This window comes from Meles meles, chromosome 20, assembly GCF_922984935.1.
Source record: "Meles meles chromosome 20, mMelMel3.1 paternal haplotype, whole genome shotgun sequence".
NCBI classification, from domain to species: Eukaryota; Metazoa; Chordata; class Mammalia; order Carnivora; family Mustelidae; genus Meles; species Meles meles.
Genome location: NC_060085.1, coordinates 52,431,834 through 52,449,620, shown reverse-complemented (window position 1 = coordinate 52,449,620; position 17,787 = coordinate 52,431,834). Strand labels below are relative to the sequence as shown.

General features: G+C 50.9%; 1 protein-coding gene across 10 annotated transcripts; it reads right to left on the bottom strand.

Moving 5' to 3' along the window:
* Positions 1 to 680: 680 nt before the first annotated feature.
* On the bottom strand, positions 681 to 16,417 carry BRPF1 (bromodomain and PHD finger containing 1). 10 transcript variants are annotated; one of them, XM_045990118.1, is made up of 14 exons: positions 15,805 to 16,412; positions 13,278 to 13,886; positions 8,739 to 9,698; positions 7,753 to 7,915; positions 7,203 to 7,334; positions 6,660 to 6,806; positions 5,564 to 5,873; positions 4,914 to 5,237; positions 4,307 to 4,591; positions 3,654 to 3,801; positions 2,943 to 3,079; positions 2,722 to 2,840; positions 2,243 to 2,397; positions 681 to 1,530 (listed from the first exon to the last, which is right to left on the bottom strand). In XM_045990118.1, the coding sequence occupies exons 2-14, from the start codon at positions 13,874 to 13,876 to the stop codon at positions 1,347 to 1,349; spliced, it is 3,663 nt and encodes a 1,220-aa protein (XP_045846074.1). In that variant the 5' UTR covers positions 13,877 to 13,886; positions 15,805 to 16,412; the 3' UTR covers positions 681 to 1,346. The 10 variants fall into 10 exon arrangements, with proteins under 10 accessions (XP_045846074.1, XP_045846075.1, XP_045846076.1 ...); XM_045990119.1 differs by having other exon boundaries at positions 4,914 to 5,234; XM_045990120.1 differs by having other exon boundaries at positions 6,678 to 6,806.
* Positions 16,418 to 17,787: the final 1,370 nt, after the last annotated feature.

The following is a 17,787-nucleotide window of genomic DNA, read 5'->3' as shown; positions in this document are numbered from 1 at the left end:
GCCCCGGGGCAACTACCGCCTGTGCCTGTCTCCTCTCTCGGCATTCCAGCCCACAGGTGCCTCGCACTTGGAAGGCATTCCTTCAGTAACTGTTTGAATCTGTAAAGGGGGTGCCAAGGTCGAGAATGAGTGAAGAACAATCTTCTACAGGCCTGCTCTGGGTGAAGGTCACAGCTGAAGTGACTCTGAAACACTTGGGACTATTGTACTGGCAAAAGACTTGAAGCGTCTGAAGTTCATGAGGGGATGGGCAGTATAGACTCTTCCTCCAACAGTTCATACTGGTTAAAGAGCCAGTTTGGCAGACAAATAACCTGAGTTCAAATTCTAGCTCTGCGACTTCCTAGTTGTGGAAATTTAGGCAAGTTACTTAGTTTTTCTTAACCTTAGTGTCTTTGTGGAGATAAACACCCTATTATTAACTTGCCCTAGAGTTACTGCAAAGATTACATGAAATTATGTATCTAAAAAGGCTTAGATCAAGGCCTGCCACTCAGTTAAGTGTCTCGGAAATGGGAGCTGTTACACTCTCTCTGTTGTTGTCTTACAAATGCAGCAGGCACAGCAACCAGCAACCTCTTGAGCCCAATTATTTACCATCCCTGGGGGACGGAGCTTCCCTTTTTAATCCCTCTCCCTGGCAGGAGGTAAGAACCCAAGAATTCCAAACAGAGCATTTATTTTCTAAGAATCAATATATTTTCTTCCTTTGAAATAAATACAAACCAGTTTGAAAGGTGGGGGAATCTATGGGAAAAAGGGAAGTGGGGACAGGCCCCAGTCTTTTTTAGTACCAAATGACTCTGGCGCGACCCGGAAACGCAGTTACAAATGAGAATAATTTAAATTCTCCGCTAATTACAGTATTTACAACAGCAGGGGAGGGGGTCACCTAGTGCCCCTCTTCCAGGCTGGACAGACATCAATCCCACTGCTAGGCTGGGCAGATGCCCGCTCACCTCACCACCTGCAGGGGCCTCAGGCCACTAGGCAGTTACAGATTCTCCTGGAACAAGCAGAGCAGGCAGAGGTGGTGGGATGGCCTGTTTTATGCAGTGTCCTAACCTTGGCCCACCATCCTGCACTACAATGCTGTGAGGTCTCTGGAGCTTTCTGGCCAGTGGGACCTCCCCTCTCCTTGCACAGAGCCACCACAGGCCCTTGGAGTGTTCTGTACAGTCCAGCTGCACTCAGGGCGGGAGGGACCTCCCCCACCCAGCTTCCCCTGAGACTGGCCCCAAGACCAGGAATGAGTCAGTGCAGAGGCCGGTGCCACTCCAGGACAGTGAGCAAAGGGGGAGGAGAGAGGTGGCAGGGCACTGTAGGTTGGGCTGTGCTGGGCATTATCAGTCACTATCACTGGTCTCACTGCTCTGCTCGCCCTGCACCTTGCTGCGGTGCTGCAGAGCCCTGTGGTAGGCAATCTGCACTGACTTGCGGATGTTGGATTTGCGGCCCTCCAGCATCTTTTCCTTGTCGAGGTCCTGGTTCACGCCCAGAGGAACCAGCTTAGTTCTTGGCAGCCACTGCCTGTAGGACGAGGTGAGGGTCACATAAGTCATCTCTGGGAAAGCGACAAGCAGCAGCCTTCATCACACACTCATTCAAAAACACCTCTTGAGTGCCCACTCTGAGCCAGGCTCTGGTGGGCAATGGGGTTACTGAGACTAAGAGAGATAATCCCTGCCCTCAAGGAACGGCTCATAATCTAGTGATGAAAACAGTCCAGTCAAAAGACCTACTACGTGGTAACCACAGGGTATTTCTGAGTGCAAAACAGGCAGAGCCATAACCTAACCTGAAATAGGTACCCTGTCCCATAGGCTCCTGGCAGACTTGATTGACATTAAATATCCTCTGCAGACAATGCACAAAAACATATTACCCACATGTGACAGAACAGAGACTCAGGCGTGAACATTCATGCCTGTTTTATCTCCATCTTGTCACCATGAAGGCAGAGGTGGGAAAACAAAGTCTAGAAGCCACCTGAATCTGGGTGGGGAGCACACTTGTCCCAGTCACTAACGGCCCTTTGACGTCTAGCTATAGCTGGTTGTCAGCCTCTGCCCACTCGGACTCATGGTCAACACAACCCTTCTGCTCAAAGATCTAAGTCCCTCCCCCTCTGATTTGTGATAGCCCAGTCTGTCTGTTGCTGGAATTTCCTGGCAGCCTGCCCCTATACCCAGGGTTGCATCTGTGGCTGTGAGTCACACGAGATGCTTCCCTCCTCCCTTACCAGGTTCGCTTGTTGTCAAAGAAGAGGACGAGGTAGAGATGCTCTCGGGCTTCCTGGGTCATCTGCTCCCCAAGTTTCAGCACCTCCAGTGGGGGCACAGGGATGGGAACCCCATGGTGGAACATACCTTCCCGGGGCATCTTTGGATCAATTATCTGAGGGTGTAATAAGACCTTTGTTTGGTTCAGTCCCCTTCTTCTGCACAGCTTACACTACCTAAGAATTGGGAGCTATCTCTAAAGTGGGGACAGAGAAAGGTTATTATGCCACAAGGCTGCAATGCTGACCCTTGGCTGCTTCTAACGATGAACTATTTGAGACCCCAGGGTGCAATGGGAAGGAAAAAGGAGACATGGAACAACTAACCAGGAACCTCTTAAGTGTCTATCTGCCAAAGACCCTTGTTCTCTGCAGTACAAACTGTGTCTGCCAGCTGGTGTTGGGAGACAAGGGGTATGATAAGAAAAGGGGAAGCCTACCAGAGCTGGGTATGATGGATACCCTCGGCATTTGGCCCACACCAGGTCCAGAGCATCCAGGGGCGAGTCCTCATCCTCTGACAGCCAGCCAGCTCCCCGTCCCAGACTCTTCCTTACCACTTCACAGGAATGGGAGAGAGGAGGCGGATCAGCAGCCAGGGGGCTGGCAAGGCCCTGACACTGGGCCCCCGGCATCCCTGGCCTTGGGTGAGGGTACTTACTGCTGTGGCCCACGCCGCGGCCAGTGCCCACGGAGTAGGCCTCATTCTCAGTGCCTGAGGTATCTTCACTGCTGTCTTCCGGGAATGTGCCCCGAGAGAAGGAGGGCTTGCCCCGGCCTTGTTTTGAGGGTGTTGTGCTATGGATAAGACAATAAGAACTCAGCTTAAAGGAGGGGAAGAGTAGATAATGGCATGGTAGACATCCTCTCTTTAAACTGGGCCCCCGGGTCTAAGAATTATTGAAAGCTGAGGTCACTTGAAAAATTTCAAACCCAAATGCCTTCAGGGGGTTGGCAGTGACATAACGGACATGGGCTGGATTTAGCAGTGGTAGTGATGAATACACTCCGTCGAAAGGCAGCACTGGCTAGATTTACCAGATCTGATTTTTAAAGAGAATATAGACACGAGGAATTTTACATGGTACTACTAGATTCGTTTTTTTAAAAACACCTTGCTGGTCAAACAAAATATGTACGCAGGCCAAATCCAGGCCCCAAGGCATCAGTTTATACTCTGCTCTATGTCAGCTTAACCCAGGATGGTTCCCACTATTCCATTATGGTGACATTCTTATATATGCCATTTATTTTGCAGAGAACCTTGGGTTTGAGTCACCTTAATCTAAACTGAGGTGGCTGCCACCCCACTTCCCATAGGGAAACCTGGAAGGGGATCCTGGAGACAGGCCTTGATCTGGAGGGCTGGTACCTGGTTCGGTCGGAGGCAGCGCTGCTGCTGCTACTGCTGCTGGACTCAGAGTCAGAGCTGCTCCGGGGAAGGCTGCAGTCATTACGGTATACCAAGAAACTCTTCTTCACTGGCTGATTTCCACCGCTGAAGCCATTGGCTGGTAAGTCTTGGTTGGCGGGAGGGGGAGGAGGGAAGGAATCGGTCAGGAAGATGTAGATCAGAGATGGCATGGGGGTAAGGGTGACTAGGAGCTTAGCTTTCCCTTCTGTGCTGGAATATTCCTCCAACTACGGTCAACAGAGCCAGCTCTGGGCAGTGTCTGCCACAGTTGGCCATAGTCCTGCCCCACCCCTTGTACTTCCCTTGGCAGTTACTGGCCTTAAGACACAAATGGCTTAAAGGGCAGGAAATCCCCAAGGAGGGTGAGAAGAGAAAAGGTGAAGTGATATAATGGAGGGGATCCTGGATAGGAATCTAGCTGGGTCAGTGTTTCTGGACTTCAGTTTCCCCATCTGTAAAATGAGGGGACTGAATTAAAGGATCCCTAAGGGCCCTTCCAGCTCTGATATATTTTGGGCAAAGGAAGGGATAGGTGAGAGTTATGTTGGGGACGATGGCAGCTTAGCTCACTCTCTTGGGGCGGGGGGGGGCTGGGTGATGGTGAGGCTCACCCATTGGGGGATCTTCTGTGGATTTATCACTGTCGCTGTCTGAGCTCGAACTGGGCCGGGGGCTCCTACCCCGCTTGCGCTGCCGTAAGGAGCCCATGATGGGGAGCTGGGGGGGCCCCACAGGACTGCCTCCGTGGCTGGGGGTCATCTGGCTCTCCCGGTTTTTGGGGGGCCGGCCCGGCCTCTTGGGCGGTCCAGCTGTCTTCGGGTTCTTTTTGGAGAACAGAACTGAGGTTCTCCTGCCCACCTCATGTGCGGGGGTTGAGGACATGTTGGGACCCAGGCCTGGAGCAGAGAAAGAGAGAAGGAGAGTTGGTGAGGGGCCTGATGTGGGAAGGGTAGATGCCCAGGGTATGCCCTGGGTCTGTAGGACCATTATTACTCCAGCTAGAGTTGGGAGATGATCTAGGGGATATGGAATTGGGAACATTGTCTCTTATACAAATAGCCAGAGAGGCAGCTGAGAAGCCCCTGAATGGGGAATGAGGGAGAAAGTACAGCTAGCTGTGTAGGAGAAACCTCTGCCTGGGGAATGGCAGGGGCTAAGTGTGTGCTGCAGAGTCAAGTCTGGCTTGCTCTGGAGTCCACCTTGCTAGGGGGTTCAGACCTTTGCTTGTCTCCTGGCTGCTGCTCTCCTCAGCGGCACTGTCTGTCTGCCCATCCTTGTCACAGGCTGCTGGGTGAGGTGTCAGGCTGCCCCGGCTTGTGGGGCCGTGCCGCTCAGGCCCATCCCTTCCAGTTTCCCGCTGGTGGGCAAGCTTTCGCCGCAGTGCTGTCATCTCTTTCTTGATCATCTTTGCACGCCGTGAACGGCCCACACTCTGCTTACTGGCATTCACCTCATCCAGCCGCTCCAGCAACAGCTTTAGCTGCTCTTCTACTGGCAGGTGCTTCTGGTTCTCCAGCAGGACCAGCCGCTCTTCCTCTGCTGCTAGGGATGGACATGGGGGTTGGGGAAAGGTCAGACTCAGTGCAGCCCTCTGGGCCCCCTGAACCTGGGAGGCAGCAAGAAACCACTCTTTTCCCCTTGGCTTCTCACCAGGAACAGCTGTATAACAGCAGCACCACGATGTGGGATGGCGGGCACTGCTATCCATTCACCCAGTCTGGCTTCTTGAGGAGCACTCCTGGGGATAGCTTGCCACTGCTCAGCCTAGCTACTTCCTGCCTACACTGCCTGTTCCCAGTAGGGGACTTTTGGAAAGCTGTTCATCCCTGGCATTGGCCTCTATGTGTGTAGCATGACTTATCACCCACCATCTTCAGCGTGTTGTGGGGCTTCATCTCCAGCCAGGTTGTGGGGGATATGCATGCCCGTCTCAAAGTCAATGCCCATTTTTTCTGCCTGGCGCCGGGCCTGGCGGAGCACAGCGCCACCCTGTTCGCGGAGCCGCACTGCTGCCCGGTAGAAGATGGTATCCTTGGCGTTATACTTGAGGCAGTTGCTGACGATAAGGTTGAAGTCCTCCTCAAAATCATCAAAGTTCAGGTAGCGGTAAGCCTCCAAGTTCTGCTTCATGGTGAAAAAGTCCATGGGTTTTTTGATGTGATCTAGGTAGTCAGGTACCTGGGAGAGTAGGGTAGGTGTGGCTAAGTGGAAATATGCTCCTCATTCCCCCTGAACCCTTGCTCCTAACACCCCCACCCCCTGAAATGCATCCAGCAATCTCCTCCCACCACAGTTAGAGGCAGGTATATTAACACAGGGGAAAAGAAAGCTGGATTCTAGTCTTGACTTTACCAGTCACAAGCTGTGTGACCATGGCAAGTCTCTTAACCTCTGTGGGCCTTCTCTTCCTCGCCTGGAAAATGGTGGTGAAATTACAGTCAAATTTAATTCCTACAGCCATCTGAGGCTTCAGTAAGAAAATGGCTACAGCAATCCTCTGGAAATAACACCATCTTGCATTCCTATAGTTCTTTTTACCTATCATTAAGACTTATAAGGAGGCTACTGCCTCAGGCCTCTCATTTTATACCTTTTAGAGAGAAGAGTCTGCCAGTCAGGACCTAGGGCTTCAGAGCTGGTTCTTTAGGCGCTGAGCCTTCTAAAGTCTCCATTCTAGGGTTCAGCACCCCGAAAGTGTCTTCCTGCCCTGGGATTATTCATTTGGCAGACTCAGTCCCTGCCTCTGGGGAAGGAGTGCAGATTGCCTCCCATTCTGGGCCCTTGGGGTATGACAGGGACAAGACAGAGTCCAGATGATGCATGTGGCTCCAGTTCATCCTGGAGCCCCAGAGCCACCAGCCCCTCTCTTCATGGTCCCCTCCTAGTCCCTGGCCCAGACCTGCAGCAGGGGTCCAACTGGGAGAGGAACAGAAAGAAGGTGGAGTGAGGGGAAGGGATTCTTACTTCGTCCAATTCGGTTACCTCAGACAGAGGGACCGGCTCGCTGAAGATGTTGCCTGTGTCCTTTTCTTGGAGCTGCTCCAAAGTTTTGCGAAGAAGGATGAGGAAAGGGGTCAGCTGCATCTCCATGGCGATCTGCTGGACCTTGATCTGACACACATAAAGGCCCCATCAGCCAGGCCCGTGCCAGTCCCTTGGCAGAGGTCTGAGGGGATGGTAGCAGCTGGTTTGGAACATTGCCTTCCTTCTCTCCAGCCGACAGCTGGGTGTACTCACTCAAGTCAACTTATAAAAAGGCCCATCTATTCTGGCTGGCCTTTCCTTTCCTTGAACTTCCAGTGCCAGCTACCTATATCACATAATCTAGGGTCCCTTTCATACTCTTCTGCGACATTCTGTTTGTAGTGAGCTAGAGAACACACTGGGAGCCAGGAAACCTGACTCCAGCATCAGCCCTATTACTTCCTGGCCAGGGGATACATGCTCTTCCTCGTCCCCAGGACTGTTTTCTCTTATGTAAGATAGAGTTGGCCCAGGAGCACTCACCGTCTCCCTTTTGAGTTTCTCCCGCTTGCGGATAAGCTCCACCAACAGCCGAGCTCGCTCCAGGTCATGCCGGAGTCGCTGCCAAGACTTGAGCTGTTCTTTGAGGGCCCAGTTCTTATCCTCAGAATCTCTCTGTAGAGGCAAAAAGGGGATCAGGAGATGATGAGGGAGCCAGAAGAAAGGCCAAAAAAGAGAAGAGAGCCCAGGAAGCCTGGGTCAAGGGTAGTTAAAGCTTAAAGAGGGAGCCCAGTCATTTATTGGCAGGCCTGCTAGCTAAAGTGTGAGTTCCTCAACATATGTGCCCCCAGGCCTGGCACAGAATCAATGCTTGGTATATGCTTGTTGAGTGAATGGATGAATGAACACACAGGAACAGTGCCCTTCTTGTGAGCAGATAATCTATAAGGATTTCATCCTAAGCCTGGTTTGAGGGCTAGCTTAAAGGAGGAAATAGCCTAAGTCCTCGGACACTGAAAGCAATAGTCACAAATCTCAGTCCTTGTGTTCCTGGCCCATGTTCCCAGAGCCCACAGGGAATCTGATACAGTACCCCGACTTGGTCACAATTCCTCTGAGACTGCAGGTGTGTCTGTAGACGACGTAGCAGTGGGACTCCATTTCGGGACTGCCGTTTCAGCGTCCAGTAGCTGTGTAACCTCTGCATAAACTGGCTCTTCCTTTGGATGGTCAGGCGGTTGGTGATTTTACTGAGCCTGGAAAGCGGGGAATAGAGAAAAACCCACTGCGCCATGCTTTTCTTAAGCAGAACAGGGGTCTCTGGCTAGTGAAAATTCCTGAATGGGGCTGAATCGAGAATAAGTCTATTGTCAAAAAGGCCTGTGACACTTGGGTTATGCAAAGAAGAGCAAATGGTACCAGACAGGAAGCCAAGCTCCCAGCATGAAGCCAGATCCCAACCCTGTTCATGAAGTTGGGTGGGGGAGGGATGTCAGGAAGCTTGGCCCCTAAGACTGCTCTTGTCATAGCAGCCTGGAGTATTATTTGACCCTGGAGAACCTGCTCAGATTGAGCCTTGGAAGGTTTTAGGACAAAGTACAACTGTAAAGCAGTAAACCAAAGAAAATCAACTAGATAGCACAAGAGAGTTAAAAATAACTAATGATGGTAGCCCTCATCTGGAGTCATTAGGGGCAGTGACCACTTTGCAACTTCTTAAGCATTTCCTTCCCCATTTTTCGTTCCCTTTCTCCCTTCCGGGTCAGACTATTTCTGCTACTGTGGCTGGTTGCTACTCCATCTTCTTTCTTCCTAACTTAAACCAAACCATCAAAATGAAGGGCAGCTGAAAACACTTACTGGATCTACCAGATAAAAGTTGACATTTCTGGTTCCTAATGTAAAAATTAGGTGACCTGCTAGAGCTAACTTCTTTTGGAATCTGGTGTAATTTTTGTTTTTTTAACATCCTTATAGCTCCTGTTAAGATAACCGAACCCTGTCACTCCACTCAGGACTATCCATCTCTATGCGGGCTTCTTCTTCCCTTACCAGCCTATCCATCCACTCCCCACATACCTGTGTGGTGGGATGCAAGGCACTGACACCACAGGTGCTGCTGCCCGCTTCTCTGCCAGGATCTTCCGTGCCTTCTTCATCTTGATCCGGGACTTGGCCTTGGCCTTCTTGACCTTCTCTGAGCTCCAACTCTTTCCCTCATCCTCCTCCTCATCCTCCTCCTCCTCACCCTCACTGTGGGACAGGGCAGGCAGGCGGCGTGCTGAACCCGGGGGTGTGTGGATGTCACAGTAGGCTGTCTTGCGGACGCTGAAAGAGGTGCCGTTGGCACCCGTCTCCCGCACAGGCTCCATCTTCATATAAAGGCCAGCCTGCTGGGCACATGTCACGTGGAAGGCTGTGTAGCAGTTGGCCTTATGGCACTGGATGCAGGCCCCTGAGCCCCGCTGTTTACAAATATAACAGGTCAGCTTCCAGCGAGCTGGTGGGATGTGCTCAATGCTGTCGATAGGCTCCAGGAAGACTGTGTTGGCGAAGCAGACTTCAGGGATCCACAGGGCACACACCACATGGGCCCAGCGCCCGTCATCTGTCTGCTTAAAGGCACCACCCTTGTTGGGGCACAGGGCACAGTCCACAGCGCGGGAGGGTGACTGGAGGCAGCGGCGGCATAGCCACTGGCCCTCAGGGATGTAGGGGACACCATAGCACTCTTGGTGCACAGCCAGGTTGCACATGTCACAGAACAGGATGACATTGCTGTTCTGGCATTCACCATCATTGCAGATACAGCACACGGCATCCTCATCCACTAGTGCATTGGGGTCACCTTTATTGTGGCTTTCAAAGTAGGACTCCTTCTCCAGCCGATCCATTAAGTACTCAAAGATTTCCTGTGGGATGGGACTCACACCCTCTGTCTTCCGCCGCTCGTTCATGATATCCAACCAGATGTAGTCCTCCTCATCCATGTCATACTCTACTTCCTCGTCCAGCTCCTCTGCCGACTTCTCAATGTACCTGCAGTGCACATAGGCAGCTCAGCATTATATGCTTGAGCTTTCCTTCCTTTGAAGACAATGGGCTACAACTGCTGGATACTTACTCAATGCCAGGCCTGTGCCTTTACTTATTACTGTCTCATTCCACTGTCATCTTAACCCCAGGTTTTATAATTATTCTGGTTTTGCGTAAAAGGAAACCTAAGGTTTAGGGACTTAGGAAGCTTGTGTACTAGCTACTACACCACCACCTCCTCTGAGGTGTACAAGCTCAATCAAACTCCTGAAGGGAGGAGGGTGGGGCAGCTCGGACCTATTGGATTGGTCTGGATGATGGTGCAAAGAGTCTGAAGGAAGGTCCTCATGTGTCACTTGCAAATTATATATCATTTTTAGCACCAGCTGGCAGTGTCCTGAATCAAGCTGCCATGGGCCTTCTGTCAGCTGGTGCTCAGGACTCCCTCAGACTCTAGGTACTGTGTTTGTTCTCTGGATAGCCTTGGAAGATAACAGAACAACTAAGACTTACTGAGCATTTACTGTTACACATATAGTCTCACCACAGCCATAGTATTAATGTTCTTATTGGCCTTATTTTATGGATAAGGAAAACAAAGCTTTGAGAAGTTAATTAACTGCCCAACACAAACAGGTCATACAACCAGAAGTGGAAAAGCTACAATTCACACTCTACCCTACAGCACTCATTGGACCGGTAGGACTGGAGCCGAGGGATGCTCCAGGTTCCTGACACACAGAGCAGGCTCCCCATGCCCCCTACTATGTTCTAGGTTGCCTGGACTCAGGTATTACAAAGCTACAGGGAGCTACAATGGAAAGAATGGGGCTTTAACTTCTGACAAACATGGATCTAAAGCCTGGCTCTACCACTTTGTGATTTTCAAGTCATTACTGCTCTTTCCTGAACTTCAGTACTATTGATGATAAGATGAGGATGCTACCATTTTCTCCCAAAGACACTTATCAGGATTAAATGGAATTTAAAAAACGAATGGGCTAAATGAAGTTGCACAACATAGCAGGCCCTAAATCAATGTTAGTTTCTATCCCTCTCCTCTCCTCTCCCAAAGGGAAGTGGGGTTCTGGATGCTAAGAGCAGGCCAGGTGAGCACAGGCTCTGGAGTCATGCTCTATACGCCAGTAGGTAAATAAGGTGACCTCCCTGGGTCTCTGTTTCCTCACCTGAAAAGTGATGCTAACTTGAACCCATTTCACACAGCTGTTGTGAGCATTAAATGAGTTAATACAGGTAAAGAACTTAGAACAGTACCTGGCATGATGCAATTACTCAATAAACATTAGCTTTAGCATTAGCTTTTGTACAGCCCTGACCTATCTTGCCTTGTATTTGAACTATTTATGTGTCTAACTCCTCCACTCTAGGTTAGAGGCAAGGACCATGTCTGATTCACTACACAGAAATAGGCACAGTGTTGTTCATTTCAAAGGCATTTTGGGGGTGGAATGGAGGAGAGAAACTAAAATACCGTGTCTACAAGAAGCAGTTTCTTCCTTAGCCCTTTACTCCTTCCCCAAAGTGACCACAATGTCCTCATCCTTGAAAAACGGTGTGGCTCAGAGCTTGTATGAACCATCCAGCCACTTCCAGGCCTTTGCACCTGTTCTCAACCTTTTCTCTGCCACAACACATGTGACATTACGTGATGGTGCATAACACACTCCCACAGTGTACCCAGATTACAGGCTGTGGCACAGATAGATAATGTAGGCTGCATGTCATGTACAATTCCTGGCACACCAGCCTACACTCCACCCGCTTTCCCCAAGAAAGCATATCAGATGCAAGAAAGAGAAAATGGTGTTCTTAGAGAGATGACCTCAAATCTTCTCAAATTTATATATAAAAAATATCATTTACAGGGGCACCTGGGTGGCTCAGTGGGTTAAGCCTCTGCCTTCAGCTCAGGTCATGATCTCAGGGTCCTGGGATCGAGCCCCGCATCGGGCTCTCTGCTCAGCGAGAGGCCTGCTTCCTCCTTTCTCTCTGCCTGCCTCTCTGCCTACTTGTGATCTCTCTCTCTGTCAAATAAATAAATAAAATCTTTAAAAAAAATATATATATATATATCATTTACAAAACTTGGATAGTTCTGCGAACAGTAGTAATAAATGACATGGAACATACTCCCCAGGTGATGCAGTGTACCTAGCTAAGAACGGCTCCCCTGGAGAACAAATTTGAACGCCAGGAAGAAAGACTGAAAAAGCAAGAGGGAGGAGAAATGGGGTGGGATGAACTGGTCTGGACTGCCTATCAGAGCAGAGAGTGCTGAAGAGCCCAGGCAGGGGTATGTGTTTTGGGGGGCGGGCACAGTAGTGAGTGTTAACATAAAAGAGAAGCAGTAGAAAGCCATAAGAGGGTGGAGCTGGGCTGGACAGTTAAAATAAAAGAAGAGAGGAAGAGGAGACTGACTAACATGTGAACAGGGGTGAGACCAAAGTGTCTTACTAGGCCAAATCACTTGAGTTCCCACAGGCTTAATTTTTTTTTTTTAGATATATATCTATTTCCCCCCACAGACTTGATTTTAAAGAACCAAGACTCAGTATATTATCACATGATTACATTTTTTGTAAAAACTGCCTTTTATATAAAAACATTTATAAGTCCTTTTCAAAGATCAAGCCTTCTGATTAGCGGACACTGAACATTGTTCCGTAATTTTTCCAAATGCTCCTTTACCTTGAATGCCAAGACTCAGAAGTTTTACATTTTGGTTTTGTACCATCCTTCAGCTAAGGTTTCTGTGTAGCTTCACCACCACACTGCCCCCATCCCTTCATTTTCTACCTGTATTAAAGGAATTTAGCTTTATGCCCATGACTTTGTTAGTAGCCACCGTGACTAATTTTGGAAGGACATGGGATGCCAAGAAACAATTAAATGAAATAAATAAAAAGGGCCAACAGAAGAGTACAAAGCATAGGTGATAAAAATATTGCTTATACATGCCAAAGGATGGGTGACAGTAACAGAATAATGGGAAAATTATCTCTGCAGATTTACCAATTGCTCTCAGGACCTTATAAAATCAGTGTGCCTAGTCTTCTTCCTCTAGGCTGACAAAGGAATATTATACGTGCTCTGCAGATTGGGTCATTAGAAGGCCAGAAACTTTTCTCAAGGCTACACAGTGATGGAGTGGAGGGTCAGCAACCAGACACATGATGTTTTGATACAGTGGAAACAGTATAGCTTTGGAGTCAGAGTAACCTGGATTTGAGTCCCAGTTCAAATCCACTAACATGTGACTTTGGGTCCCCTTTCTGGACTGTGGGCTCCTCATCTGCGAAATGAGAACAATAGCTGCCTGAGAGAATTGTGAGAATAAAATAAGGGACTGGCTGTAAAGTACCCAGTGCAGGGCCTGGTATGTGGCAGTATATACTAAGTGCCACCATCATTAGCTGGGGCTTTCTTCTTACTGCCTGGCAGGACCAGTGCGCTTCTGCTACCCTTTATCTCTGCCACTCTCCTCTCTGGTGCCATTACCTCTCCAGCTCCTGAGCCCTGCTTGAGCAGTTTTCCAAAATGGGCAGGTAGAGGTGGCCTTACCGGTAATAGGAAGTTGGCCGGGGTGGGGCATCCGGGGTGTCCTGCTCCAACTCCCGGTATACCACCTCTGGCAGCTTGGGAGTGGTGCTCACAGAAGCATTATGGTGATGGTGATGGTTGGAGTCCTTGCGCTTCTCCTTGTTCTTATGCTTGCCTGACTTGGGAGTAGCAGCTGGTGTCTCAGTGTTCTCCTTATTGCTGCCATTCTCAGGAGCCTCCTCAGGGGCCTCCTCATCCTCTGACACCACATCCAGGTTGTCAAAAATGCTAATGCGGTGGACACGGCCATGCAGGTCCACCTCCACCATGCGCTGGGCCTGTGCGTAGCTCATCACCTCACGGCCCGGTGACTGGGATACCTCTGAGGGGCTGGGTGACTGCTTGTTGGCTGGGCGTGATTGGCGCCCCTTCTTCTTGTGCTTGCGGAGTGGAGTCTGCTGGGGAGGCGGTGGGTTGTCGTGGTCATAGTGATATAGGTGGTACTCGATACCACTGTAACTCTTGTAGACCTTCCGGCAGGTCTCCACGGGGCACTCATACGGTGGCTTAGTTGCCCGCAAGTTGTGGCAGAAAGTCTTCACATCAAAGTCCACCCCCATGCTGTCACATCTAGAATGTACAGATCAGTTAGCATAGGCCTGGGGACAAGCTCCTGGCCATCCACTCTATTCTCTCCAGTGCTCCTTCTCCTCAAGGGGCCTGGCCAGCTCACCTCTACAGTGACTTCAAATACCATCACCTCTATGCCATGGCCACAGTCTGGGCCTCCTTACCTCCTGCCTGATTATCCTGCCCTATATCTCGACTCTTCTAGCCTAATCTCACATAATGTGGCCAGAGTAGGAACAATCACATCAGTCTTTTGCTTAAAAGCTTCCTGATGGTCCCCACTTATTTCAGGATAATATCCAAATTCCCTATGATGACATTCAAGGTACTCCTTTCATTTTCTGGCCCTAGTCCTCCTTTCCAGACTCTTCTCACTAGTTACAGCTGTGCTTCTGTATACCCAGGGCAACCTGCCATTCCCTGAATGTTATAACCTCTCATTCCTGCAAGATGATCTCTATTTGAAATGGCTTCCATCCTGACTGGTAAGCTCCTACTCATTCTTCAAAACCCAACTCAAATACCACTTCTTGTTATGATCTGTCTTTCCTATGGGGAGCTATGTTTCTACAGCATTCCATTCTCATCATTCCATCATAGTGGCATGGCGCTTACCACACTGGAAGTTCTTTGTCTCCTCCCACTAGACTGGGTGCTATGCAGTGCAGACATCAGAGTCTGCCTACCTCCATATATCCCCAGTACCTGGCATGTAGTGGACACTCAGTTTTTGGTGTATGAATGAAGAAGTTGAATAAATAGCTAAATGAGGGGATCATCAGATTTGGAGCTGACAGATGGATGAAGGCTAGTGTTAATCCATATAGAAGCTTGCTTGAATGGGCAGCCCACAATTTAATCCTGGGCACCAGCAGAAATCATCGCATTACAGAAACAAGCAGTTCATTTCTGAGGTCTTTAGAGAAGGCTATGCCCTGACCCTGGCTCTGGCTCTGGGAGAGTTACCAGACCCTGACCCTGGGAATGATACCAGGTACTAAGGGTACAAACAGGAACATGACAATCTAGGCACACTCAGCTCCATGATGGTCCTCAGGGCCTTCCCTTCCTCCTCTCCAGTGTTCCTGGGTGAGTAGTGACAGCAGATGGCACCAGCCCCCAGGAAGCCCAGCTTGGTCAGAGACTGCCCCAGTTTCTCCAGGCCTAGTTGAGTTCAACAATTCAGCTAGGGTATTGGCACCATTCCAGGTAAAGCCTCCCTGAGCTCCCAGACAAACAGTGACCCCTCTTGGCCTCTCTCCGGCTACTTAGCCAAGCCAAGTGGGCTGCTCCAGCCTCTGTCAAAGCCCCTGACTTCTGCACTGGTAAAACTACTCCAACTTTGACTTCCTACCTGCAGCTGTGTCTTTAAACACAAACCAATCAGAGGAACAGGCAAGCTCTTCCTTTTCAATGATGGGTCCCTGGTGTATGCTGCTGCTCTGTCGCCCTGGCTCCCAAAGTAGCATAGAGGCCCGCGCAGATGTCCCGCTGGGACTGAGCGCCAGAGGCACACGGGTGGAGACAAGAACTTAGACTGGAAGCCCGTGAGGAAGCCCCAGGGCCCACAGGGGTATGGCGGCAGAGCTCAGGGGGCTGCAGGAAGTAGAGGGCGGGGGCCGGAGCGATCAGGCCGGGCCCAGGCGGTACCCGCAGCCCTCTCCCGGATGCGGCGACGTTTCCCTTTTGTCGAAGTGTAACATGTTAAACAAGGCTCCCCTCCTGCTATTGGCCCCAGGCAACCGTGGAGGATACTCTGTTGCCCTGGGACGCGGGCTGGGAGCTAATGCACTGTCAGTTCTCCCGGCTGGAGTAGCCCAAGGGGCAGCCGGGCCAGGCAGCTCAGTGCACGCCCCACGAAAGTAGTCTAGTCCTTTCCCGCTGGCCACTCCCGCCCTGGTCCCAGGCCCGCACTTACCGGCCACCTCGAGTCCGGGCTCATCGCCGGGGGCGCCCGCCGGGGCTCCGACCCCACTTGGGGAGGCCGGCGGGGAAAGACGGGCCGGGGAGAGAGAGCCCCAACTCCGGAGACCGCAGATCTCGCCACCCCGGCCCCTTGCCACCCCACGCTCTGGCCCCGGCTCCCCGGGATTCCCGCGCTGACCCCTGCCGCTCCCGGTCCCGCCGGCGCCCTGGTGTCTCAACTCTGTCGGCCGCCGCCGGTTTCGAAAGCCACTAGGTTGTCCGGCCTCGGGACCCGACACCGCCGAAACAATGGAGCGTCCGGGAGGCAGCGCGGGGACGGCGGCGGCGGAGACCGTGGCGGCAAAGGCAGTGGCAGCGGCGGCGGCGGCAGCGGCGGCGACGGCGTCTGCGCAGGGTAAACTCGGCGCCTCGGCGCTGTCAAGCTGCACTTTCGCCACAGATCCCCGCCCGTCTGCTGAGTCTCGAGAGCCATTCTCTGAGACTCAGAAGAGCCCCTGGACACCCCACATGGCTTCTCTAGCACCTCCATCTTAGAGTTGAGTTTCGGTAGACGGAAGACGCGATATTCGGGATCCGGAGTGGTCGGGCCGTTTGTGGCGAATCTGCGGACACGGACGGTGAGCGCGGGGCTGGGCTTGAGGAGCCCGCCCTTCTCCCTTCCCCCTCTGCCTCCTCCCTCCCTCCTGCTGGCGCCGCGGCTGCAGTAGAGACCTGGCCTTGGTCTCCGAGAAAGGCGGCGAGGCGGGGCTGGAGCCACGGGGCGGGGCCGGGGGCAGGGCCGGGAGCAAGAGGGACGCAGGCTGGAGCCTGAGGAAGGGCTTGGAGTTATGGGTAGGGGTGGGGCGGGTCTAGCCGAGAATAAACCAGTCCATGGGGCGGAGTTTGCGGGGGAATGGGCGGGTACATTTGTAAAGCGGGCCCGGTTAAGGAGAAGAGAGGATGAACAGGGGTGAAAGGGTGGTGCTAAACAGAGGAGTGGGCCTCAGGAAAGAAAAGGAGGGGTTTTAGTTGGGCCTGGAAGGCGTTGGGCTGGGGAGAAAGTACAGAGCAGGGAAAAACGACGCGAGACTGAAGTGAAAGGGCGGGGCGTAGAAAAGGTAAAGGGGCGGGGCTGAAAGGAAAGGGCGGGACCAGGTTAAGTGTAACGGGAGTGGCTGAAAGAAACGGAAGGAGCTTGGGAAAGGCAAAGGAGCAGACTAAAGGAAAGGCATGGATCTGAAGGAAGGGACCGAATTTGGGGAGGTGTAAAGGCTGGTGAAAAGATTTGTGCACGGTAAAATGGGATTCAGATGCTGGGAACCCTGTAGGGTTGGCGGAGAAATGCTCATGGCTGTGGGTGGAAAGTTGGAAGACTCAATACAGACTTTTGGTTTTAATGTGACGGGCCACTTGGTAGCTATGTGAACAAGTAGCAAGTTGTAAGATTCTTCCTACGTTAAATTCCGTGTTTATAAAAGAGCTAAAAAACTATTGTCAGTTCTTGGGGGTTTTGGTGAACTTGTGTCCTGGGAAGAGTCCACTTGTTAAGCAATGCTTGTTGTTGAGCCTCTTCAGTTTTTCAACATCAAAAGAAGAGCGTGAAAGGGTCTTCCAGGGTTCTGGGGCAAAGCTCAAAGTAGGCAGAAGCTTCTACTATATCTTAATGCAAACCTTGCATTCGACCTACTGTAATGTATGAATTTTCATAAATAATGTTTTCTGAAAAACATCTTAATAGAAGCAACACTCCAGGAAGATGTTTGCTGGTTAAGATCTTGGGATCTGGAGTGAAACTGATAAGTTCTTTTCAAAAAGTGATTTAACCTCTCTGAGCCTCAGTTTCCTAATGTATAAAGTGGAGATAAAATATAGTGCTTACCTCACAGGATTGTTGTGAGGATTAAATAAGAGTATGCTTGTAAATCACCTCCATATGTACTGAATACTCAAGTATTTAGCTGTTTTTATTATGCTCATTAAAATATTCAGAATGGGG

Coding starts and splice junctions, on each gene's coding strand:
- BRPF1 (XM_045990115.1), bottom strand. CDS start 13,876: ATGGGGGTGGACTTTGATGTGAAGACTTTCTGCCACAACTTGCGGGCA. Junction 5,238..5,563: donor CCCACAACACGCTGAAGATG/GTGGGTGATAAG, acceptor GTCCATCCCTAG/CAGCAGAGGAAGAGCGGCTG. Junction 1,531..2,242: donor TTTGACAACAAGCGAACCTG/GTAAGGGAGGAG, acceptor CTCGTCCTACAG/GCAGTGGCTGCCAAGAACTA.